At 42.3% G+C, this 27,950-nt stretch overlaps 1 protein-coding gene and 1 long non-coding RNA gene across 6 annotated transcripts in view; one reads left to right on the top strand and one right to left on the bottom strand.

Annotated features, from left to right (window-relative positions):
- LOC147028912 (rho GTPase-activating protein 15-like) overlaps positions 1-27,950 on the top strand; it is a 116,748-nt gene that overhangs the window by 59,863 nt on the left and 28,935 nt on the right. For 4 of the 5 annotated variants that reach the window (XR_015057769.1, XM_085879760.1, XM_085879757.1 and 1 more), the window contains exons 3-5: positions 2,476-2,688; positions 17,819-17,932; positions 25,944-26,009. Coding sequence is in view for 4 of the 5 variants with exons in the window: in XM_085879760.1 (XP_085735886.1) it covers positions 2,476-2,688; positions 17,819-17,932; positions 25,944-26,009 (393 nt within the window). In the remaining variant the exon portion in view is untranslated. The remainder of the gene's footprint in view (positions 1-2,475; positions 2,689-17,818; positions 17,933-25,943; positions 26,010-27,950) is intronic. The other variant, XM_085879761.1, reaches the window with a different exon arrangement.
- LOC147028913 (uncharacterized) lies at positions 2,450-27,894 on the bottom strand. Its single transcript, XR_015057770.1, has 3 exons — positions 25,856-27,894; positions 9,257-9,384; positions 2,450-2,587 (listed from the first exon to the last, which is right to left on the bottom strand). It is a non-coding gene; the product is annotated as an uncharacterized LOC147028913 (long non-coding RNA).

The following is a 27,950-nucleotide window of genomic DNA, read 5'->3' on the forward strand; positions in this document are numbered from 1 at the left end:
CCTGAGGCCACCGCAGAAACTCTGCGGCCGCCGCACGTTTCTGTCAATTCAGAGGGCGTATGGCCACCGTATCTTCGCCGTAGAGCAAATGTGACTTAGGCCTTAGGGGTCACAGTTCATGGACCAAGCTGTTCAACATTGTTGTTCTCAGAGTTTTGTTCCAAGGGCTCTTTTCATGATCGTCACCAAACCCCGGACTGCTTCCAATTGTAGTTTGTTTGTGGTAATATTTCCGGGGATGGTTATCAAAATCTCAGTGAGGTTCTTCTGTATCATTCCTGTTGCTCCAATTATAACTGGTGCAATTTTAACGCTCTTCAACTTCCAAGATCTCGTGATCTCATTTTTGAGGTTCTGGTATTTGGTCATTTTCTTGATTTCTGCATTATTTAAGCCAAAATCGCTGGGAACTGATATCTCAATCAGCAATGCAGTCCTTTGCTTTTTGTTCCTGAGAACAAAGTGCGTGTGTGTGTGTGTGTGTGTGTGTGTGTGTGTGTGTGTGTGTGTGTGTGTGTGTGTGTGTGTGTGTGTGTGTGTGTGTGTGTGTGTGTGTGTGTGTGTGTGTGTGTGTGTGTGTGTGTGTCTTTTTTTACCATTTGACCTTTTGTCATCAAATTTTCAACAAATCTTTATTATGGGAATATGAAGAAAAATTAATAATTTGGTCAAAAGGTCAAAGGTTAGCATCACAAAATCATCAATTTTCATCCAATTGACCTGAAATTTTAATTATCATTTTAATTACCCAAACCCGAACACCATTGCTACACTTTTATATGTAAGCCATGCTGAGGTGTCTGCTACATTGTACGAGTGAATTATGGCTCTCCACATGTACGCAGCCCTGCTTACGGCATACTGCGTATACAGTATAAGTTCACTCTTATTGACCCAGCCAATGATTTGCTGGCTCAAAAATACAGATGGAAATGTAATATCTCTTTCGAAGGTGAGCTTCCTCTGTGATGTAACCTTTCTTTTGTACTCGCTCATCTTCAGTACTTTGCCATTTAGAGGTCTAACAGGAGGAAGTATTTTGGGGGAAGCTCATACTGGAGGTGACCAGCAGCCATATGGGACTTACTGATAATGCTAGATAACCACAGGCATAACCAGACTACTGTAAGAGAGCGTGTTCGACGGAAGCCTGTGCGTTTGATAACGGGTGCTCTCCGCCTGTCATCCAAAGGATCATATCCAGCTGCTGTCACAGTCTTTTTCAGTGGATTAATAATGGTTTAGACTTTCAACGTCCAAAGTATGGTGGCAATTCATGCATCCATGATATGAGTGGTTGTTTATCAGCAAGTCAAAATATTTCTCGACCATAACAGTGAACCGGACTTAAGGTCGGGTAATTTCATACTTAAATTTAATGGTCTCCTGATGTTACAGCAAAAACAAAGCAATAAACCAAAATGGTACTTCTTAAATTGTCAAGAACAATCCTTTTTCTGCTATAAACTCACATCTGGCAAGATCTTTGAAGCCACACCCCACCCTACCCCCTCTTGCCACGTACATGTCACGTCTTCCCCCCCCCCCCCACTTCTTAAACATATTACCTCCTAACTTATTTCTCTTTCTCTTCCTGCACTCAACCCCACACTCCCACACCCTCCTTTCTCTCAACTATTATCTGCCTGTTTTCTGAATTTTAATTTTAAAAAAATAGCCCCCCTCCCCCTCTAGCCCTACTATACATACATAACAAACAAATGGGCTTTTACTATGTTTTTCTATGAGTATGCCTACTATTTAGGGAGCATGGAAACAGGATATCAGACATTCAGCAAAAGTGTGATAAACAAACAAAAAAGTACATCACTGTTTCTTAACTACACTATACGATAAATCATGCCTTCCGTAAGAGAATAATGTGGATAACCAGCTCCAACACCCGAACGAATGTCACGGACATGGTTGAGGTGATTGGACCATTTCCATGGACAAGGGGGCAGGTGCAAAATTCATATGTGAAACAGCTTTTCTCCTTCAGCATTTTGACTTCCTGTCTGATGCCTCAGCTGCTATTTGGTGTCACTATTGAAACAAACATTTGCACTTAACCCTGCCGCCTGTCTCTACATTATAATTATCTCCTAATTACTCCCTGTCCCTTTAGCGCATTGTTAACTACCCACCTTGCGTATGTGCTCGTGTAATTACCCACTTGTTAGTAGTGTTTACTGCCCATCATTTTGTTACTCTGACCTTAACAAAGAGCTTCCGCTCTGTGTAATAATGACTGTTCCCACAAATTAGAAAGCGAGCTCACCTGCCATTACCGAGGCTACAGCTTTCCTCCATTGTTTCACCAAGTATTTTTTCTCCCCATTTTGGCCTTGTACCGATCTCCATCATTTCAGTCACAGACATCAAAATGGTTGGCACATAATAGACAAAGACTGAGGAAGCCTGACTATATTGTTACCTGTGCTTCCTTTCTTTGCTTCTCCTGACCCACATTAGAAATCTGGTTCCAAGGATGCTTCACCGGCCCACTCTTGTGTCACATTCCAGCCACCTCCGGGCTGGACCGAGATTTCTCGTGCGGGTGTGGGCACGGTGTACATGCATCCATCTGGCAAACAACAGTGGAAAAGGATGGTGGATGCAACTTCAGGATGTGTATATTACCACCAGGAGAGCACGAATGAGACACGCTGCGAACTCCCTCCCCTGGTAACCATCAATTTTATGGATGAATCATGAAATAGTCAAACGGAAAGCTCATGTACCAGTTTGCAGCAGTGCATGAGCATCCCTTTTTCAGTTTTTTTTTTTTTTACATCTCTAATGATTATTCAGATATTTGACAAACATCTCATGAGATGCTCAATACATTTGATGCTAAATTTTTGTGAAGGACACAACTTTAAAATACACAGCTAATTGTAATAAATATGAATAAATGATTATTGGCTCATCGAATGGAAGGCACCCAAAGGCAGGAACAAATGGATGAAACATTTGTTGTCGATTACAACAATGAAGTTTAACAAGAGGCAAATGTAATCTTAAAATCAAAACAATATTTGGGCCTGATTAACAAATTCCCATCTGGCAATTTGTGCATCGGAGATGTGAACCAAAAGATTAATGGAGTGTAGTAGTCTTTTTGGCAAAATAAATAAATAAATTAGCTTTTTTGTCTTAAAAGCTGACAAGACTCAGAGAAAAACCAAACTAGAAAGGATTGGATAATGACAGCAAGGTGAGGGGTGATGATTTTTGTACATTGTTCGAAGGGACAACAAAAAACATGGGCCCAGAAAGTGATTATAATCACGCATCGACGTGAGATGCTGATGAGAATCCACCTAAAAAGGAATTGGAGATAACAACAAGACAACTGGAGGAGATATAATGGATATACCAAATTATATCAACTGTCAATGTGAGCAGAAAGATTGAACTTGGATTTGAATGGCCGATAAGTACACGAGATACATGGGACTGTAAAAACCTGGAAGGTTGCAAGAAGCAGATGCTATGGTACCAGATACGAGCTGCTCAGAGAATCTCTGGTGATAAAACTGCAATTCTGATATCATCAACTCATTTTGATAGCTGCTAAAGTTCCTACGAAATACTCTATTGCACATAAATTGCGATACGAGTAAAATTATAATTAAACAAGTATTTTAAAATTTCTGCATCATTTTCAACATGGCCACTCAGTCAACTGCTTAAAATACAGGTGTGTAGACCACAGGTGAACAAACATTGAAAACCCTTTACTGGTTTCAAAGAGCTGAAGACCAAGTTTCAATTTTTGGAACATTTTGTGAAGCAACTAAAAACTACAACCGTTTGAGAGCTTGAAGATCAAACGGTGATTCTTGAACTGAGTAATTACTAATTATAATAAATATCTGTGCTGTCTGCTGTGGTCTCACACTCGTTTGAGAAAAGGTTTCTTTTCAAAAGATTAGACCGTTTCATGGTGGTACACTGACCAAATTCCATATTCCTTCATGTTAATTTGCATCATTGCTTCTCCTTGTCGCCAAACTTGATATGTTCAATCAGAATATGGCAAGGGATTCACAGAGAATGCAGGTCACATGACTGGTAGCTGCACACACTCTTTTCCTTTGTATGTACTTTGTTTGGGTTGACTGTCCTTCTGGAGAGATGATCACTTATCCTCATCTTTGGAGAAATTATAATTATTTCATCAAAGTAAAATATACAATTTGGTGCCTGTCTGACTGATGTTTTGACCACAATACTTTCAGTCATTACTTTTCCAATCTCTCCCAAACTTAATAGGAGGACTAAGGGGTCACACAATGGATGCTGTCGCAATTTCATTTGCCCCCTTCCCCTAAGGGGGGTTTCCTTGGGAAAAAAAAATGGGTGTTACGGTGTATATATACATGTTTAGACAGCTAATGGTGGCGTTTTTCAAAGGCTGCATCTAAAAACAAAAGTAATAACAACACTAATGACAAAAGCATAATATTAATGTTATTAAAAAACAATATTAATACGAAGAAGTCTGAAGACGACAATGCAGATCGTTTCAGAAGTCAAGGATGAGACAATGTGATAATGTTTGACCAAGTTATAAAAACGATAAACATGATGTGGTACGAGTGACAGGTTATTAGCTGCAAAATGTCGAAAACCCGGTTTCGTTCAACAACTTTCAAAATTTGACCTTTGAATAACCTTTAAAGGTCACAAAACAATGTTGTGGACATTAAAATAAGGAAACAGGATACGTGCTGTAGCTTATTGGAGTTAGTTTGGCGAAGAAGGTCGAAAACCCGGTTCGATTCCCACAACTTTGAAAATTTGACCTTTGTGAACTTTTAAGGTCAAAGGTCAAGGATTATGACCTTTGGTACAAAACTTCCTCTGGAACATTCCAGGAACAATACAACGTCATATAGGTTATATGGCATTTCGCACTCATCGGATTATCCATACTTTTATTAAATCAGCGTAAAAACAAACTTGAAGGATGCGCCACGGGCAAGGTGTTGGAGATGGAGCAAAATGGGAATGACCTCAAGATTATGCATAAAAAAATATTGTCATCCAAGCTCTCAAAGTTTGGGCGGTCGTATGATTTATAATTCAAAATTCACAATTTTCTAAGTTCGTGACTTTGTGACCTTGACACTGGGACGAAAATGAAAAATCGAGCTCCGTAGGGATATACAGGTGCCATTGGGCGAACCAAATACCGAAACCCCTGCCAGATTCGACAAACCCCCTCGGAGAAGATGGATTTTTATGTCAAAATTCGCAATTTTCTAAGTTCGTGACCTTGTGACGAAAAAAAAAAAGTCGAGCTCCGTGGGGCTATGCAGGTGCCATTAGGCTAACCAAATACCGAAAACCCCTGCCAGATTTGACAAACCCCCTCGGAGAAGATGCAAATTGAAATCGGCTACCCCCTAAAAACACGTTTTTTGGGCGGGGCTCTGCCCATAATGGGCGCACCACGCCCATTCTCAGGAAAACACAACTAAATCATGATATAAACCTCCCACCAAAATTTTATCAGGATCGGATCAAAACCCACGGAGCTATGCTCGGGACAGACAGACAGACAGACAGAGACAGGCACACACCAATAACGAATATAGTGGTCACTTACTGACTCGTGAACCAATAATATCCTACCTCCCCAAGGGGTTTTTCCTCCTTGGACAAACGCCATGTTAACGTGTACAAATAGCTTATCGTGGCATTTTGTGGGGCAAGCCTACCAGAAGTAAAAAAAATTTCTAAAACACAAACACATATTGTTACCTTTTCATAATATAAATATATAATTAGCTCGCATATAATACTGTTTTACATGAAAATGAAAGAAATCCAGAGGAATCATGTGATGTATCAGTAGTTTATACTATTGCATACATACATGGGTGCACCGGGGCATTGTTAAGGGGAGTCACATGACCAGCCCATGTTCTGATGCGGTGCTGTGCTGCGCCTGTGTCCTTATTAAACCTATTGTTCCCACTTCAGAGTCTTCGACCCAATTATTTGAGTACATTACAGTGGCGACGAAGGTGGGCTGTCTTCGTGCATCGACATATTGGGTGAATACGCAGTAGGGGGTGATTGGGAAGATTTTCTGTGGCAGAACTTCATGGCAAACAAAATGGACACCGATGAGGATGCTGAAAGGTGATGAGCTGTATTACTGACCATATGCGGTGCCCCGACATACAGCTTCATCAAAGATCTTCTTGCCCTAACAAAACCTTCTGACATGTCGTATGAAGAGCTCGTCATTCTCGTGAAAAGACTATCACCCTCAACCAGATAAGATTGTCTCGAGATATAAATTTCATACCCACCATCATCAAGATGGTCAGTCAGCATCCGAGTTTGTGGCTGATTTACGCCGACTCGCCGAATATTGTGAGTTTACAGATAAACTCAAAGAGATGTTCCGTGATTTCTTTATAATAGCCATCAATGATGACTCAATTCTGCGGAAACTCCTGACTGAATCCGACCCCAATTTGGCTAAAGTTATGGAAATAGCCACTGCATGTATGCAAACTGCGGAGAGCCTGTGTGTGATGTCTAACAAGTCAAAAGATATCCAGCAGGACCCATCGGTTAACAAGGAAACCTTTGACGACAAGCAAAAGTGTTTTAGCAAGCCACAAAATACACCTCCACCTCCTGACATTTCTGAATCTACTCAGAAGGTTGGGGTAACATGTTGGCATTGTGGTGGTAATCATCAAGCTTTCCCATGTCGGTACAGGAATTATACCTGTGACAACTGTGGTAAGCAGGGACACTTGAAGTGTCGTTGTTCTCGATCCAAGTCGAAGAGCTCGTCTCCTGCTTAACACATTGGGGAGAACCCTGATGCAGTGGACGATAAGTCACAGAGCACAGCCTCCAGCTGAGAGTCAAGTGAGAAACTTCATGTTTTCTCTGTTGGAACAAAGAGCTCCGATGCTCCAATTATAGTTGATGCAACAATCGATAAGGTCCGGGTGAGGATAGTAGTTGATACCGGCACTTCCAGATCAATTAATGAGCGAGAGCAAGTTCACCTCTATCTACCCACCGAGGAAGGCTCCTGCACTCCAGCCTGTATCCACTGACTTCAGAACATACACCAAGGAGGTGGTTCCTGTAGTTGGCTCAACTAGCGTAACTGCAGGATATGGAAACAGCACCCATGTCCTACCACTACTGATAGCGACTGGAGAAGGACCAACCCTCTTCGGCTGAGGTTGGCTATGAATAACCAGACTTAATTGGAGTGACATAAACAGAGTCTCCAACTCTGATGTTGGATAGGATACCGTGCTCAACAAGTACCCTGACCTGTTCAGCGATGGTGTTGGCACCTTTGCAGGGCCCAAAGTGAGGATTCATGTTTCTGCAGATGCTCAGCCATTGTTCCATAAGGCTAGACCTGTGCCCTAAATGATGCGATCAATGATCGAATGTGAGCTTGACCGCCTGCAGAGTGAGGGCATCATCTCACCAGTCGAGTACTCCGACTGGGCATTACTCAAAGCAGATGGAACATTGCGCATCTCTGGGGACTACAAAATGACAATCAAGCGCTATACAAAGCTGGATGGCTACCCTTTGCCCAAAACAGAGGATCTGTTCACCACTCTCATGGGTGACCAGACATTCACTAAGCTTGACTTGACCGATGTCTATAATCAAATGGAACTGGATGATGATTCCAAACCCTGTACATGCATCAACACTCATCGAGGACTCAACATGTACAACAGATGCCTATTTGGCATACGCTCTGCTGCACCAATCTTCCAATGCACGATGGAGACATAACTGAAAACTGTACCAAAGACAGTCGTGTTTCAGGACGACATACTAGTGACTGGCAAGTCACAACATGAACACCTCGAGAACCTAAGTGAAGTCCTCAATCGGCTGTCACAGGCTGGGTTACACCTAAGGCATGAGAAGTGTCCCTTTATGGCATGTGAAGTTCAATATCTGGGTCATCAAATCTCCTGTCAAGGCATATTGCCCTCTCCGAGCAAAACTGAAGCAATTGCGAATACACCAATGCCCCAAAACATTTCAGAACTTCATGCATTCCTGGGTATGTTGACATACTTTGGTAATTTCCTGCCTCAACTAAGCACAACCGTCGAGCGTCTTCTCCTCAGGAAAGGCGTTGTCTGGAAATGGGAAGCTGCCAAAAAACAAGAGCGTTCAAGGCCGCTAAAACCATGCTGTCCTCCTCGCCATTACTTGTCCATTTCGACCCATCCAAGGAACTTGTTCTCAGTTGTGATAGCTCTTCACATGGCATTGGGTGTGTGTTGTTGCAAACAAATGGAACCGGTAATCTCCAACCTGTTGCGTATGCATCACAAACCCTATCTGACACTGAACGTCGCTCTCCTCAAGTAGAACGAGAGGCATTAGCGTGTGTCTGGGGCACCTTCAAGGTGCACCAGTATGTCTTTAGAAGACATATTACCATTGAGACTGATCACAAAGGTCTTCTGGGTCTCCTGGGAGGACCCTCGTTTGGTCTCCTGGGAGAAACCAGAGGCATTCTGCCCACGTCATCAGGTCGCGTACAACGTTGGCCGTTGACCCTTGCCGGTTATGACTATTCATTGGTTTACCACCTAGGTAAGGAAATGTACTTTGCTGACGTGCTCAGTCACTTGCCGTTTCCCGTAGCCATCTCAGAACGTCCACAATCTGGCGATATCATTCATCTCATGGCTAACGTCATTCAGGATGAGGCGCCCGTAACCGTGAAGCAGATGGCTTGTGCAACCAATAGCAATCCAGATTTGTCACAAATTAAACGCTGTGTTTTGTCAGGTGATTGGGCATCACTGTCAAAATTTGGGCATCACTCTCTCCCCTCTTTCCGACCCAAATTTCACTTTCAGTTCTGGGTTTGCAGCAATGGCAGGTTTCTCTCAGTGGTCTCTGCCGACTTTCTCAAGGTTAAGTTTTTTTAGTCGTTATCTGTCCCGTTTTAACTGTTTATTTTCTCACCTACACGTTTCTGTGTGTTCATAGTTCGGTTTTGTTTCAAAAATCGTGCTATTTTGTGAGTTTTTGTCGACCTTATCTTACCGGGTTCCTTGAGGCCTATCCATCCTTCCCCTCGAGGTGTACGATCGTTTTTAATTGTATTATCTCCCTGTTACCTTCAATTCCTATTTTCCACACTTTCCCAACACCCCCATCCCTCCCAAAGTCCCAACTAAACACTGTTTCTTGTCTTAAATTCAAAAAAAAATACCTTTCTTCCTGCAGACCCACGAGTCCAATCCTTTCTCTTATTCTCTTCTTCTCTTCTTCTCTTATTCTCTTATTCTCTTCTTCCTCTTCTTCCTCTTCTTCCTCTTCTTCTTCTTCTTCTTCCTCTTTCTGCCGGCACACCATCTTTATTCTACTTGAGCTGACCCACTCGCCATTTCCTTCACAATTTCTTCCTGCAACCTTACATTCCCGAATCTTACTTAATCCTCAAAAATCCATCAAAAAATAATAATTTTCCTTGTATCGTTTCTATACATACACCTCCTGTAACCATGTGTCTATTTCCCCTCTTCCTGGTAAATTTCATCGATCCATCAGCTTCACTCTGTGTTTAAAGTTCCAAATTCACCATGCACCTCCACGATTTTACTTCAACCTTCCCTTTTCCAAATGTTACGCAATCTTCATTTAAAATAAATAAATTCACTTTTGACTATACACCTCCCAAAGCCACGTGCTTCTCCCGTAACCACGTGATCTGTTTCCACCCCGACGATTACCGATCCAAATTCATCATTCACCTCACAATTTTTTCTACAAACCTTCCATTACATAATCTGATGAAAACTCTCTCAAACAATAATAATAATAATAATAATAATAATAATAATAATAATAATAATAATAAACGATCTCTTATAATGCTTCATCTTCTTTCACACGTGTGGTTCTCTTTACTGTATCATAATTCACAACTCCTCTACTATTTCCACAGACTACTCTCAATTCGACCTTTCCTTCATACCTTACCTAAAAAATCCAAATGTTACAGTGTTTCTTCTCTCCATTCTCTGAATTCGCCTTTATTGCATCCCTCAAGAAATGTGTTTAATCACATCACTGACCTAAAACTTAAAAAAACCCCAGTTTGCAATGAATGTTCGCTTTCCGTCAACCATTCTTTTTTCCAACTTCAGTGCCAACTCACCCCTCTCACCCCTCACTCTCAAAGCAACCGTCACAATCTTCTCCCTCCAAGCTTCCCCCTCAACTTTCTCCCACCATTCACCCTCCTCACTCATTCTTCTCAAAGTTGCTCCCCTCACCTCCACAAAGCTGCCTCCTTCCCCTGCCCTCTCACCTTCATCTCATCACTCCACCTCCTCAAATCCTCAACTGCCTTGTGCCCCTCTCTTGTCCCCCCTTTCCCCCAGCACCACAGAGCCTTTTCTCCTCCTCATCCGGCCCCTCCCCTCACTATTCTGCAATCCCCCACACTCTTTCACCTCCCTCCCCTCCTGCCTTGTCCTACCCTCCCCCTCCCCTCCCATACCCTGCACCCAAAGCCTCCTCCCCTCCCTCTTCATGAACAGTATGGACCTCAAATATCTGGGGCCTTCACTCAAACTTTACAGATCTTTCCATACAGGTTGCCACTAACAAACCAGACATAATCTGCCTAACAGAAACTTTCCTCCCTCAAGATGTCTCTGACTCCCAAGTATCTCTCCCTGGTTTCTCCCTCCTCCGGTTTGACAGACCTGAGCCTCGACCTGGTGGAGGAGTTGCTCTCTTCATCAAAGACTCTATTCCTCACTCTCCAAGCACTGCCCTTACTCCCCCACACTCCCAGGAATACCTCTGGCTACGGCTTCCCCTCCACTCCCACCTCATGTTTATATTTGTACTGTACCGTCCACCTAACACTGATGACTCAATTTACACCTCACAGTATGAAAACATGGACCAACTTCTATCTTCTCATCCAAACTCTCTCTTCCTCATATGTAGCGACTTCAATTGTCATCATGCCAGTTGGCTATGTGTGGGTACCTCTCTCACCTGTCATGGCACCTCAGCAAAAGCTTTCTGCGACTCATTGGGACTGACTCAATTGGTCAACTTCCCGACCCGGATTTCAACCAATGGTACTCCATCTCTTCTGGATCTGATTTTGACAAATTTCCCTGACAATATCTGCTGCTCTTCCTCCACTCCAATCGGTTCTTCTGACCACGTCCTTGTCAAAGTGGACATCTCTCTGGCTGTTATCAGAGAACCACCTCAGCGCCGTCGAGTCTGGCATTTCACTCAGGCCAACTGGCAGGGTCTCCAATCAGCCATCAAATTATAGACTGGTCTCCTATCACTACTTTCTCAAACATCAACTCATCCTGGGAATTCTTTCAAAGAAACTTGCTCTCCCTCATGCACAGATTTATCCCCTCTCGTCTTCAGTTATCCTACCCTTCCTCCCGCCCTTGGTTCACTGAAGCTTGTGGCGAGGCAGTTGTCCTGAAACAACTTGCCTTTGACTCATTGAAAGCAAACCCAACTGAGGGCAATCTCAGTTCCTTCCACAAAGCTCGGAATAAGTGTGTATCTACCCTCAGGAGAGCCAGAAAACAACATCTTTCCAAGCTCAAGTCTGAATTCTCAAACCTCTCTCCCTCCTCCAAATCCTGGTGGCATCTAATCAAATCTGTTTCTGGTGTATGTTCCCCCTCCATCCCCTCCCTTACCTCAAATTATGCACTGCTGATACCGCACATGAAAAGGCTGAATGCCTAAACTCGGTGTTTGCATCAAAATCTTGTGTTCCAAATCCATTGCTTTCTGTACCCACCTTACCCCGTCGCACCCAACTGTCCCTGGACTCTGTGTCCTTTTCCTCTGACAAGGTGGAGAGCTTGCTGTGAAACCTCGACTCAGATTCTGCAACTGGTCCAGACGGCATCAGCATACGTGTCTGATAAACCTGCTCCTCTGCTCTTGCTCACCCTGTCTCTGTTCTATTCACCCTCTCATTTACTCAAGGTCATCTGCCATCTGCTTGGAAATCAGCAAACATCACCGCTCTGCATAAAAAGGTGCAAAAACAAATCCCTGCAACTACAGACCAATCAGCCTGCTCCCAATAATCAGCAAGGTTATGGAATCCATCATCGCTTCAGACATTACATCCTTCCTCTTCTCAAATGACTTTATTTCCGATCATCAATTTGGTTCAGACAAGGTCACTCTACCCTGGGTATGCTGCTTCTGCTCTCCCAACAATGGATGGAGGTCCTCAATGCCGGACATGAAATCAGAGCCATCTCTCTCGACATATCACGTGCTTTTGACACAGTCTGGCACCCTTCACTACTCACAAAACTCTCTTCCTATGGCATCAAAGGCCATCTCCACTCATGGCTCGCTGACTTCCTCTCCTGTCACAGTCAACGTGTGGCCCGAAATGGAATTTTCATCCCCTCTTTCTGTCCAGGCTCGAGTTCCTCAAGGCAGCGTTCTGGGCCCTGTTTTTTTTCCTGGTTTTCATCAATGATCTCTCCGACTCTCTGGAAATCCTCTTTATCTCTTTGCTGATGACTCCACCCTCTGCCGTACCATAAGCCATCCCACAGACCAACAAGCAGCAGCTTCTTTGCTCACTGCAGATCTGGGTAAAATCACAAACTGGTCCAAAATGTGGAACATGTCTTTCACTCCGGACAAATCTAACACTCCAACTTTGTCTCGCCGAAAGGACTGTTTGGAAAACTCCCCCATCTACTTTCTTAACAATCCTCTGGAAGAAGTCCTTTCTTTCAAGCTTCTGGGTCTCACTATCTGCCATGACCTTTCCTGGGAAAGCCACATTTCAAACCTCGCCTCCAAAGCCAGTCGCCGACTGCGAATCCTCCGTTGTGCAAAGTCCTTCCTCAGCCCACCTGAGTTCCTATCCACATATAAAGCTTTCGTCCGCAGCCTGATGAAGTACTGCTCTCCACTCTGGGCTGGTGCTCCTGCCTCCCACCTTTCACGGCTTCACGCTGTGGAAACCAAGGCATTTCAGATCATTGGCATCTCCCGCCATGAGGCTGAGACTTTGGGCTTCTCACTCTCTCACCGCAGGCATGTTGGTGGTCTTTCTGTCTTCCACCATCTCCTCTCCGGTCTCACCCCCCCCCCCCGCTCTCTGTGTGATTTGTCCCACCATATTTCCGCAGGACGCTCAAGTTCCACCAAAACCCCCTTCTGGTAAAACTTCCAAAATCACAAATCACTGCTCACCTTCACTCTTTCATTCCTCTTTTTCCCCGCCTTTGGAATAAACTTCCACACTCCGTTTAATCCAAGTCTTCCCTCCAGGCCTTCAAAACGGCTGTTCACCACCACCTCTTATCATCCCCTATCCAACACCTCGATCTTTTCTACCCCTGTTAATCCACCCCAAACCCACCTCCTTCAAATTCCCTGCTTTCCTTCCTGAAAGTCCCTGTAGTGTCCATATTGTATACCCCATTTTCCCCACCCCATCCCTCTGCCTTCCACAGATCTCCTAATGTCTGCTGTTCCCCACTGTTTTGTCCTTCCCACTCCCACCCCTCTTGTCTCATGCCCCCCTTGCTGTGCATTGTGTGGTCGCTCTCATACGAGCCTCGACAAGGTATACAAAAAAAGTCACTACTGGAAGGAGCGAAACTGTACTTCATCCGGAAGGATGGGCTCTCTATTGATGCAGTCTTTCTGCTTTGGGGTCGCCGAGTGATAATTCCGCCTAAACTCTGTGGGAAAATTATCAGTGAACTCCACAATGCTCATCCAGGCATAGTCACCATGAAAGATATTACCCAAGCCCATGTTTGGTGGCCTGGTTTGGACAGTGACATTGAGTCCAGTGCACGCTATTGTTACATTTGTCAAGCCCATGCCAAGACACCGCTACAGTCTCCATTGGCCATGTGGTCATGGCCATCAAAACCATGGTCCAGACTACACATCGACCATGCTGGTCCATTTCAAGGGAAGCTTTTCCTTATAGTAGTGATGCCCACTCCAAATGGATTGATGCTGTCGTGGTGCCATCCTCATCCTCTGCTGTAACAACTGAAGCTCTCCATACCCTGTTCGCACAACATGGTATTCCAAACTCCATTGTATCAGATAATGGATCGTCATTCACGAGTTTAGAGTTTCAAAACTTTTGTAAAATGAATGGCATTAAGCACGACACATCTGCCCCCTACAAATCTACCAGTAATGGTCAAGCCGAACGTGCTGTTCAGATCATCAAGAATGGTCTTAGCCGCGTCAAGGAAGGCTTCATTCAATCTCGTCGAGCTCATGTGTTGCTCAACTACCGCATCACACCACATCAAACCACTGGTAGCTCAACTACCGCACCACACCACATCAAACCACTGGTAGCTCAACTACCGCACCACATCACATCAAACCACTGGTAGCTCAGCTACCGCACCACATCACATCAAACCACCGGTAGCTCAACTACCGCACCACACCACACCAAACCACCAGTCCCTCACCTGCAAAGCTTCTGATAGGTTGTGAATTAACAACACAGTTGTCATTAGTGCACCTGGAAGTAACGGTCCAGGTCGAGAATAACAAGTATCAACAGAAACGTAATCACGACCAAACGTTTGTTTGCCGCAACTTCCAGATCAATGATCCTGTATACGTGTTGAACTACGGATGTGGAACCAAGTGGTTATCTGGCATCATTATCGATAATATTGGTGATATTATCAATATTATCAATCACATTCTTGATATTATCAATCATTATTTATAACATTGGTGAAATGATGTTTCTTGTGAAGTTGTGTGATGGTAGATGCATGCGTGAACATGTTGACCAACTCAGGTTACATCATGGGGAGCCAAACATTGAACTGCCTCAAGTTTCTTTGTCACCCACTCCTGTATTAACACCACCTGTGTTTGAACCTGAGGTGTTCCCTCATGAAAGCTTTTCACCCATCAATGTACCTGAACTCCTTCCTGACCCTGTACCCCTTATTGAGAAGCCCACAGCAGTTGCAAGCAAGGACAGCCCTCCACTAGCCCTGAGAAGATGAACTCTTGTCTCTAAGCCTCTTTACACCCAGTTTAACGCCCATCTGAGGGATGGCACACACACACACACACACACACACACACACACACACACACACACACACACACATTGATGAATCACCCTGCCAGTAAAACACTGGATAAGTTTATCGCTGGGTCGGGATGCAAACCCAGGCTACACAGCACAGAGGTGAGTGCGAACACTTCCAGAGTACCAATAAGTATGTATGATTCAAATGTTTTTGCAATGAATATATCTTCCATGATGAATTAGCTCATCAAATTTCCATAATATTGATGATCAAAAGTGATACCATCAAGGTCTGTGGTTTCATCATTGGCACTACTCCAGTAACAAGTCATGACACAAACTTTACTGGTGCTCAGAAGATTGTGGGTGTCCAGTCAAGGGACGAGGCTAATTATAATGAGGTCACACCAGAGTTGTGTCACTACATAAACTTGTGTCTTCGGTATTTTTGTGTCATCTCACTTGTCACATCAATAACACAAGCACAGTAGCACACCATGGTAATTGCAATGAATACATCCGATATACTTCGTCTCACAACATCACATGTCCACAGGATGACAACATCAGTGACGCTGTGTACGAAGTAGTGGATGGGCTGAAATGCTTTCAGATTTACACTTATCGGAGCACAAGAAAAGGCCAGTGACATTAAATCCCCTCCGAGCACTCATTAAATCGTTCAGTACTCTCGAGCTTGTGTGCAAGAAAATTATTTGCGGAGGTGGACAGTTGGGTGGGGGTTAAATTAACACAGGTGACATGTTTACATTAATAACTAGCACGGCACTCAGTGGAGCGCATCCCTCTGCCAGGCTGAACAGTTTATGTTTTGTATCCCACTGATAGGTCAGTCGGCTTGTTCTTGTCACCGAACCAACTCACCCACCTAGTTTTGTCATATCTCATCCACAACTTTTTTAAATATCATGTTATACATGATTTTTGCCCCATCTCTCAATGGTGAAAAATCACTTTTAAAAGATTTAAAATTCCAGTAACTAGTAGCTGGATGCATCCATCCATTGGGACCATACTCTGTGCAGTGTCAGTGCTGCCTAAGTAGTCTCCTTGGCTATTGGTCACAATCCTGGACGGGTCGTCACTCTGACACAGGATACCAGCAAGCTGGCACTCAGTTTTCCGACCTCAGAAGGATGACAGGGAGAGTCAACCCCACCTGGTATTAATTCAACAGCTTAGTGGGATTTGATCTCATGATCTTAGAATCCCAAGCACACCACATAACCATTAAACCAACACCAGGCATACACCCAAACTGACCACCAAATTTCGTCTGAATCCGTCCATAACTTTTTTGATATATCCCACTCACAGACAGACAAACAGACATGGGTGAAAACATAACGTCCATCCAACTTCGGTGGAGGAGGTAATAATCAAAACATCTCAATATCATCAACACAGCTCAACATGCAGTCACATACCCACAAATCACACCCATCCAATCACACTTCACCTACCATTTCTGCCTACATACCTGCACTGCCCTGTCCCCATTGTTTCTGAGCACCGAGCAAATTATATCTTCAACCTGCCTCTACCAAGATCACCTTCCCAAGAATAATAGACCATACATTAATGACTCTCTGTGTAAAATAACCCAGCCTCACTTGTGCCCCAACTCTCCTCTAATTCTGCTGGCATTTTGAAGACATCAAATTTCGGGGTTTTTTGTATTTTTTTTTTGGGGGGGGGGACTCAAATACTTCCCGACACCCACTAAGGAATGGGGGTCGTGGATCATTTAATTTTATCTTTCACATGGCTACAAAGGCTTACACACGATAGAGCGATTAATGAAAAAAATTGTGAAGTTTTTATTTCAAAACTAAAACACTGCCCAGCACTCACTGACGAAACTCTAAAAGTTTGACGAAGAACTGTTTGACCATCTCTGAGAAAAATGGTGACAGACAGACAGACAGACAGACAAACATCTGTCTTCTCGGATAGATATTCTCGGTTTACTCCAATATCTGGGCCAATTTGCCTCCATTACAATTATCTTATACCGAGTACATGCATTTTACTTATCCCAAAGACTATTCCAAACCTTCCTGCAACTTGTATCTTTCGACTCCACACCCTCATTTGAAAACACTCCTTTGCCCAAAGAAGTATTTCCCATTGATTCATAAATGAAAAACCTGACAGCATGCACCATTTGTTGAACATCAAGCGAACATCCATTGCTTTTTCTCACCAATTCTGTATATTTCACTATTTTTGGAAGAATGCCGCAAACCTCTTCACCGACCCCTAGAGTATCTCTCCACTCCTCAGAGTAAAGATTATGTACCCATCTTATTCTTTCTTACATGTACGACTGCCAATGTCCTGCTCTGTCCCAATACTATGCCATCCACCTTCACTACAATATCAATCATTTCAGCCTCTTTTAGACAGCACACCACTATTTTTACAATGCTCCAAACGAAAATCTAAATCTACACTTGTAATTATCTCCAACCAAGATCATGTCGATGGTTTCTTCCTTCATGTCGGACTGTTCCTCATCTTTGCCTGCTAATTCCTCCTCCACACCCTTGCTTCATCTCTACCTGGCCATGTCCCTGCCTCTCCAGACCTACCTGCATCCCAGCCTCTTCTCTTCCTCCCTGCACCCGCACCTCACCTCTTCCTACACTCCCATCTAACCACTGCTTGCCTGCATCTCTGCAGAGTCCTGTCCAGCTGCCAAATCACAATAAGGAGAAGAGGCCAAGTTCCCATAGAATTGAACGAATGGATAACACAAAGTCCGTGTATGTGCACTCCACGTCAACCAAGAACAAGGTGAGGTATACATCAGATGATTACTTGTGTTTTTGGAAAAATAGCCAAATTGAAATGAGCACAAAGAGACCAGAAGAACTGAAAGTGGAATCGTTCTATAATCATGTTTTTCTTTAATTCGAGCATGGTATAGTATTTGAGAATAAGTCATGACCTTGGATCTCACGGACGTTTCTTAATATCTTTGTAGTTTCCAGAATGTTAGTATTTATTTTGAGTAACTAACATCCACAACACGTAATAGTTCCAGATGACTTCGTAACACTTGAGGTTTCCCTTCCAATGCTCACACATCCACCAGTATTCCTTTCACATGAAGTCATGTGCCATCTTGAGAACTCTTTTACAAATCCATATATTTCTTCAAAGTTTCCGCATCACCTTAGTTTTTTTACAATCCAATCCCCATGCACTGTGATTACAGAGCATTCCCTTCTCCATATACAGTGACCTGCAAAAGTATTAACCCCACCCCCTCCAAACTTTTCACATTTTGATTCCACCTGAGCTTATTTAATGATGTTTTCAAATCAAACTTGAGATAAAGTCTCACAAACTACTCCAAAATGGGGAAAAAAATGAAGATAAAATGTGAATAAGTTAGATAAACACAGAAAATCAAATGATTCTTCTAACCTTTTGCCTAATTAACCCGAAATCATTTCAAGATCCAATTATTTGTTTGAAATGTTACAAAATAAGTGTAATAGGTTTCTCCTCTATGTAATCAGAGGTTTAACTTAAAAATTAAGCTCCACCACTTATCTAAGGAGTTTTAAGATGAAACTTACTTGGTCAACCGACAACACAAACATGAAGACCAAGGAGCTTTCCAAACAAGTCAGATATAAAGTGGTGGAGAAGCACCGTTCAGGAGAGGGTTACAGGAAGATTTCAAACTCACTCATTATCCCTTTGAGTACGGTGAAATCCATCATGAAGATATAGAACACATATCATAACACCCAGACTCTACCCAGATCAGGTCACCCATCCAAACTCAGCAGCAGGGCAAACAGGAAACTCATTTGGGATGTCACTGTGAATCCAACAATGACTTTGAAAAATCTGCAAGGCTCGATGAGAATCAGTGCTCATCAATTAACAAAATCCCATTCTCTTCGCAAAGCTGGCCGCGATGGACAGGTGATAAGAAGCCATGACTGAAAAAGACACGTGTAAAAGCTTGTCTGAAAATTGTGAAAAAGCATCTTAATGATACTGCAGCCATGTGGAGAAAGGTTTGGTGGTCAGACGAGACAAAAATTGAACTTTTTCTTTGAAATTCAAAGCGTTACATCTGACGCAAGCCTTACACTACACATCGCCCAGTCAACACCATCCTTACTGTCAAGCATGACGGTGGCAGCATCAGCAGGGGCTGGCAAGCTTGTCAGGATAGAAGGAACAATGGAAGGTGCAAAGTACAGGAGAATCCTTGATGAAAACCTGCTTGAGTGAGCCATGAATCTGAAACCGTTTCGGAGATTCACATTTCATCAGGACAATGATCCGAAGTACAAAGTTAAAGCCACACTGGAGTGGCTGAAGAAGAAGAAAATAAATGTTCTTCAGTGGCCCAGTCAAAGTCCTGACTTGAACCCAAATGAACATTTCTGGTGAGACTTGAAGGTTGCAGTCCATCAATGATACCCATCAAACATGACAGAACTCGAGCAATTTTCACGTGAAGAATGGGCAAATATTTTACCATCTCACTGAGCAAAGCTAGTATCGACCTACCCAAAAGGATTCATCAGTCATTGCTGTAAAAGGTGATTCCACCAAGTACTGACCATCCATCCATTCATCCATCCATTGGGACCATACTCTGTACAGAGCATTGGTGCTGCCGAAGCAGTCTCCTGGGCTATTGGGCACAATCCTGGATGGGTCACCACTCCAACACAGGATACTCAAATGGCTCAATCATCCCAGCAAGCTGGTACTCATTTTGGCAACCTCAGAAGGATGACACGCAAAGTCAACCCCTCCTGGTATTAATTCAACAGCCAAACAGGATTTGAACTCAGGACCAGAGGATCCCAAGCCCACCACTCGAACCATGAAGCCAACACCAAGCATATAGATTGCACTGAGCTAAACGGCTGAATACGTTGACAACCAGTAAATTTTGATTTGTACACGTTTTTTGCAGGTATTCCTGACATGTGACCTTCAACTATAAGAGTGTTTAGTTTGATCTCTTCAGTTATGAATAAAAAAGTTCATTTGGAAAAATTGTTTATACATAATTCGTAATTTATCTCATTGTGACATTATTGGTCACGGGTGAGCACTTTTGCAGGCCACTGTTTGTTCACATTCATGGTCCAACTCGTTATTCCAACTCGTTATTCCAATTTGAGACATTTTTATTCAAACTGCACTTTCTTCCTTAAACTTGTGCCACTCATCCCATGTGCTATGACCTACCTCTCAAGCAATCTCCAATTCACTGCAGTAACCCAACGTGATACTCTCTCGATGTTGCTTTTCCCCACTCATTCAACAAAAAAACCTTCGCAGCTCATCTCTCGACATATTAACCACACTGGCAACACTTCCAGCTTCTCCAACGTTATGACATTTGTGTATTAATACCTGCTCCTGTGCTGTCACACATTTTCTTCCTTCTCTCTCGATTCATATACCCCGTTTCTAACCAATAACATGTATTACGTACCACACAGCTAACCACTTCCATTATCACTTTCTCAACTAACGTATTGATGTATTATCCCACATGACGAAGCTTCATGTATTACCACTCAGCTAACAACTTCCCTGTATCACCATTCAGCAAACTACAATTACATATCACCACCGACTTACCACCCCTATGGATCAAGGCCAGCGAACCGACCTCATGTTATCATGACAATCAAACGACATCATGTAATCTTGACAAGTGAATGACCTCATGCATCATGATGAGTGAACAACCTCCATGTATTACCATTCGGCTAAAAAGCTCCATGTATCATCACTCAGCTGACCATCTCCATGTTTTACCACTTCGCCAATCGCCTCCATTCATGAAACTGTTTCTTTGGCGTAAGCATCAGACGTGCACTGGTCTCTTTGGACATCTTCCATACAGTCCCTCTCTTATTGTTCTTAAACTCATACTGATGTTCCTTCTCCAGTAACACTCCTCTCTGTGTGCAGCCATTACTCTTCCCTCCTCATTATCATGGACATACTGTATTTGTCTGAAATCCTCTTCTCAATTCCAGCACAATCTCTCACACACATTAACCCTCTTTCACTTTCTGTCGTTACCACAAACAGGCAATCCACATCACGTCATAGGCCTTGCACAGTGAACAGTTTCCTCATCTTCCTGTCCATTACGTCAAACTCATTCTTCATCTACTCTTTCTCTCGACGCAATGCAAACACCCACAAGTTCACTGCAGTTACCAATTATCTACTCAGTGTACACTTTAGGGTCTTCACTGTTCTGACGAATTTCATCTTCACTTAATCTCTTAATGCAGATCACTTCTTCAACTTCCATCACAACCTTATATGTACATCGTTCTTCCTCTTGCACATCATTAAAAACCCGACCTGCTGACAACTTCATTCCTTAGTGCACCATTTTCATGCTTATCAATGCGCTATTGTTTTTTTAACGTAGTTAACCAGACTAAATTTGCCTGTCTACATTGGTTAACATTAATGACTTGTAAACTGCTCAAATTAGGCATTATGGTTACCTCGAGGTGGCATAAACAGTGGCCGACAAAAGTATTCACCTCCTTCCAAAGTTTTCATATTTTGATGCCACCTGAGGTGATTTCATGATGTTTTTCATCAAACTTAATATATAGAGTCTTCACAAACTATTCCAAAGTGATAAAGTTTTTTTTTAATGCAGATAAAATGTGAATAAGTTTGATTAACAGAGAAAATCAGATGATTCTCAGGTGAATAAATATTCAACTCTTTGCCTAATTAACCCAAAATCATTTCAGCAGCAAATTATTTGTTTGAAAAGTTGCAAAATAAGTGTAATAGGTTTCTCCTGTATGTAATCAGAGGTTTAACTTAAAAAATTAAGCTCCACCACTTATCTAAGTAGTTTTAAGATGAAACTCACTTGGTCAACTGATGACACAAACATGAAGACCAAGAAGCTTTCCAAACAAGTCAGACATAAAGTGGTGGAGATGCACCATTCAGGAGAGGGTTACAAGAAGATTTCAAAGTCACTCATCATCCCTTTGAGTATGGTGAAATCCATCATTAATAAGTGGAAGATGTATCATACCACCCAGACTCTACCCAGATCAGGTCGCACATCCAAACTTGGCAACCAGGCAAGTAGGAAACTGGTTCGGAATGTCACTGAAATCCAACAATGGCTCTGAAAGATCTGCAAGGCTCTACGTCTGAGATGGAGGTCAGTGTTCTAAAATCAAAAACATTTCATTCCCTTCGCAAAGCTGGCCTCGATGGATCGGTGGCAAGAAAGAAGCAATGACTGAAAGACACATCTAAAAGCTTGTATGGAGTTCTTAATGATGCTGCAGGAATGTGCAGAAACGTTTTGTGGTAGATGAGAAAAAAAAATTGAATTTTTGGGTTTCGGCACAAGCCGAACACTGCACATCACCCAGTCAATACCATCCCTTCTGTGAAGCATGGTGGTGGCAGCATCATGTTATGGGGCTGCTTTTCATCAGCAGGGAATGGCAAGCTTGTCTGGATAGAAGAGGGACAATGGACGACACAAAGTACAGGAGAATCCTTGATGAAAACTTGCTTGAGTCAGCCATGAATCTGAAACTGGGTAGGAGCCCTGAATCTGTACATTTAGGACGAGACTTGAACATTGCAGTTTATCGATGCCCCCCATCAAACTTGGCAGAACTAGAGAAATTTTCACATGAAGAATGGGCAAAGATTTCACCATCTCACTGTGCAAAGCTAGTCGAGGACGACCCAAAAAATACTCATATCAGTCATTTCTATAAAAGGAGCTTCCACCAAGTACTGACCGAAGGGACTGAATACTTTTACAACCAGTGAAATTTAATTTGTAAATATTTTTTGCAGATATTCCTGACGTGTAACCTCCTTCAACGATAGCAGTGTTTCGTTTAATCTCTTCAGTTATGAATAAAAAGTTCATTGAGAAAAACAGTTTCTGCATTATTCATAATTCATCTAAATGTGTCATTATTGGAAGGGGGTATATACTTTTGCAGGCCACTGTAAGAAGATGTTGATTGTTTGGTTCGTGGAGAGAGTTGCTTATCCTGTAGTTAGTCAGGAGGCCCAATGCAGAATAGTGTACAACCCTGCTGATTCCGTGTTAGAATAGTGCAACAGGTGTAAATTGACTGTCCAGACACACAGAAACGTGAATCAACTTGTTGCCAACTCTGGATATGGATAGTATGGCCGCCATGACAGTTTACAAAATGGTCGCCATTAAATACACTTTTCGTCATATTTCAGCCGCAAATTGACATGAAATTACAAAATTAGGGTCGATTTCCATGTTTTTGAGCATGCCTGAGCTGATGGGAGTATAGAAAAAAACATTGCTCCATCCATTTTCTAAAAATAATATGACTTGTTTTTCACTATATTATTTTTAAAGAAATGTTCAGGCTCGAATTAGAATGTCTGATTATACAAACCACAATCAATGAATTTTACAACTTTGCTATAAAATGAACGTAAACTACATAACTGTGTGTTTTTCTGTTACCCAGGACTAACTGAAAAATGAAAGCCGCAAGATTTCTCACAGGGGGTTCAAGGGATCGAGAAGAAGAAGAGCATGTAGACTGGAATAAATGCTTTATTTGCCAGGACAGTTCAAAAACTAGCAAGTCAACGCCACTTCGAAAGACTACAATCGTTGGTGTGAAAACTGTAGCTGAATGTTGCAAAGAAAGAGAGAAATATAATGACGCTAAATATGTTGACTCATTCTCAAGAATCAGAAAATATTCTGTACCGGAGCACGTCGAAAAGATTCAATGGCACAAATTCTGCTATAGTGACTTTACTCACGCACAAAAAATAGACAGACTGAAGTCAAGGATTCAGCCACAATCTGTGACTTACGCAGAAGAGATACCCACAACATCAGGTTCCTCAGAGAAATACCATGTCCCAAAGTCACTAAGATCCGCGCACAGCGCTATGGATTGGTCAAAATGTGCTTTCTGCCAGACTGACATTCCTGGAAAAGCTGGTGTCCTGACAAATGTTGAATTTGATCACACATCATCCAGGATACTTAGTTTGGCCCAATTTGACCCCACCATGCGTCACAGGTTTGCAGGTGTTTCAGACTTGATGGCAGCTGAAGGTAAATATCACCTCAAGTGTTATGTTTCTTTTTGCAGAAAGTATAAAAAGGAGAGTGGAGAGAAAAACCAGTCTCCTGAAAGCATCTGTTTCAGAAATGTGATGAACCAGCTTGAGAAAGAGCTGCAGAAGGGACATGTGTTTAGCCTGAAAAACATCTGGGAACACTACAGCATGCTGTTATTGAATGATTTTGGAATTGAGGCTGGAGCCTACAAAAGCTACAATTTCAAGCAGAAAGTGGAGGTTCACTTTGGTAGTGACAAGGTGACATTCGTGCAGCCATTGAATGTCACAAAACCCCTCATAGTTGCGTCCTCAACTGTGACAAAGTTTGCCATGAGAACCGCCGTGAATGATTTATCTGAAGAAGGTGAAAGTTCTGAAGAAGATGAATTGGCCCAGTGCAGTCTGCCTCATCATGAGAACGAAATCCTTAGCTGGATCTTCAGAGTGGGCATAAAGATTTACAGTGACGTAAAACACTCTCCAGGGCATAGCATTATCGGTGGACTGAACACAGAAAATGCAGAGCGAATTGTACCTGAAACCCTGTACATGCTTGTAAAGCTTCTTTGTGGTGGTGACAGCACTGACAAGATGGACAATGAAGAAGCGGATGAGACAGATACCAAGAACAAAGTTCTGAGCATCTGCCAAGACATTATTCATGTGGCTTCAGGAGGCAAAAAACTGACCCCCAAACACCTGGGCCTTGGCCTTGCTCTTCACCAGGCTACACGCTCAAAAGAACCACATCTACCTGCGCCTGAGAACTGTGGGTGGGAACAGGTCGTCAAAGATGGCAACGAGACATTTCAGCCGCGACTCATGACTGCACACTGCTTACTGTGTAGAACTGACGACATGCAAATGCCGTGGGTCATGCTCAACTCGACGGTGCAAATGTACACGGAATGGACTGCCTTGCACGAAAGCATGTGGATGCAAAGCCCTTTGTAGGAACCCGTTCAGTGTACAAGCCGATCAATAGCTCTGAAAATTGTACTTGGGTGTTCTCACAACACTTTTCTCTTCTGCAAAGCAACGTAATTTTGTGTTAGAAAGAATCTGACAGCTGTTGAAATAACCTTTGACTGACTGTAAACCCATCTCCATCAATAGTGCTAAACATTTTCTTTTTCACATTTGTTGCTCGTATGTGCATTTTCAATTTCGTCTTTAAGTTGTCAATTATGTGAAAAGTTGTGATCCAGTACAAAAATAAAGCACAAAATAGTGTTCCTCGTGTCAGATTACATAGTATTTCACAATCATGACAAATTTCTGGCTAGTACAATTTGCAGTAAGAAAAAGACTAAATCTGATGGCGGCCATTTTTAATTACTGTCATGGCGGCCATAATATTCAGATGCAGACTTGGCAACAAGTGGAACTAGACTTGGTCATGCCTAGACTCTTCAAAACACCAGTTGCACCATTCTAACATGAAATCAGCAGCGAACCTATTTTCTAGGCTAGCTACAGATTTTGGTTTCTAGACTAAGTAAGTAGGTTAAGCTCACTGAAGTGTAATAATGAATCATATTTATGTATCAGAGCAGTTTATCAGATCAGGATGCTTACCCATGACGAGTTCATACATTGAGGAAGTAGTTTGGTGAACACGTCAGATTCATGTGTTGTTCTTCCATGTTGTTGTGTTGTTTTTCAGGGTCACCGCCGCTCATTGTCCAACACCAGCTTAGGCACTGTGGAAAATCCTCCCTTGAACATAAAGGTATGGCCTGACTCCGGTGGGTATAACTCCGATGGAGGTGATTGTTGAACAAAACAGGGATTAAATTAAAATCAATATCGAAACATAACCAACCCTCTCCACTACAAAAGGATTATTAAGCATTCACTAACTTTTCAAAATCAGAGACAGAGAGTGATGCATCCTTCCAAGGTCTGGATGTAGTGGTGTGATTTTCAAGCAAGTTGTGAACATTTGAGTTAAAGGGTTGACAAAAAAGTGTACATCCCTGTAAAGTAAATTTAACACTAAGATGGGATTGTTAATGAGTAGTTATTACCTTTGCCACCAAAGGTGGGTGGAGGTTGTGTTTTCATCCCTGTCTGTCTGTTTGTCTGTGAACAGGATATCTCAAAGAAGTTGTGTACAGATTCAGATGAAATTTGGTGGAGAGGTATATATGCCTCATTAGAACTTTTTTTGCATGTCTTGGTCTTTTGTGAGTATGTTGTTTTTAAGAACCTTTTGAACACCCCAATTACATGTATCACATGGTATGGCAATGACAGTTGGCTATATAGTTGTGTACTCTTACATTACCCTATGAGGACAAAGAGAGTGGACAATGCAACAAGAAGTCCATCACGAGGCAACATAAGCAAAGTTTCAAGAAATTGTTTTCAAACCTGTCTTTCCTTGATTTACTTCACAATTCAAAAACAACCAGAAAGTAAAATGTTTGGTAAAACAGTCTGAATTTTGGTGTATTATCTGGGTAGTATGACATTGGGTATGGGTACAAAGCTGGGTATGACATTTCCAGGCTAGGCAGGTGGGCCTGCTTGGCACTCCCTATCTCAACACATGGTCGAAATGATCCATCTCATAAGTCTGGATCATGATGCATTCAAACTTCTTAAAAGCTGGTTGTAGTTTGGGAGATCAATATTCAGAATTTAAAGCCCCACCAATGAGCACAGCTGCCCAGCAAGGTCCTACACTACTCAGGTCCGAAACTATAGTATAGTTAGTGGTACTTAAATTTTTGATGTTCAAACCATCGTCCTTCTTTGACAGTCCTGGTGAAAGAATATCCTTTGCACATCAAGCCAACATACATCTCTGCATTTTAAAAGTGGAAATTGATATTCAAAACTCTGTGTACAAACCTTAATAAAAGTGGCACAAAAATATTGACATCCTACTCAGACAAACTCAGTTTTGTGATGATTCAGACAAACAAGGAAATTGCTATCGTTCCCTATTCCAGTGGTCTGCAAAGAAAAAAAAAACATCAGTTTAGCTTTTACTTCCTTGTATTAATTTGCATTCTCTATAGTTTTCAAATTGTTGACTGAGCAAAACGTAAATGTGGACATTCGACTAAAATGATAACCAATATTTTAGTGAGTTACTGTATCTATGGCTCGTGGAAACGTCCCGCATCCAATCACATGGTGAACAAAAAACAATTACTTTACATGAATTACAAGATCATTAATTATTAGATGTGGACAAATCTCCAGTCTATGGAATTTGAACCGTCGATGATAGCACCATGACCTTTGTGCTCAGATGGAAATGACAAACAAGTCAAGAGTTGTTTTTTTCATCATCTCTCTTTAACCTGAATTACAAATTACTTCATGTTCAAAAACAAAACTCAAAAGAGAGTCGGAATGATTGCTATTTTTTGATATTGAAGCAAGATTAAACAAAAATTAGATACGGCAAAGTTCTCCGTACGAGGGGTGTTCAAAAGATTCTCAGAACGAGAGACTCATAATAGTCCAAGGAGACACTAACTTTTTTTACAGATAGAAGTATATCAAATTAGGAGGATAACTTTTCTTTAACATCATTGTATATTGAAAAATAAACGACGTCAGCATGTTTTGAATGTTTGTGAGTATCTCGTTTTCATAACTTTTTGAACACCCCATTTATATGAAATGGATTCCTGAACATTTACCCTTTTTGTTT

The sequence above is a fragment of the Eptatretus burgeri genome, chromosome 4 (assembly GCF_056783735.1).
Source record: "Eptatretus burgeri isolate ZD-2024b chromosome 4, Ebu_testis_v1, whole genome shotgun sequence".
In the NCBI taxonomy this organism is placed as follows: domain Eukaryota; kingdom Metazoa; phylum Chordata; class Myxini; order Myxiniformes; family Myxinidae; genus Eptatretus; species Eptatretus burgeri.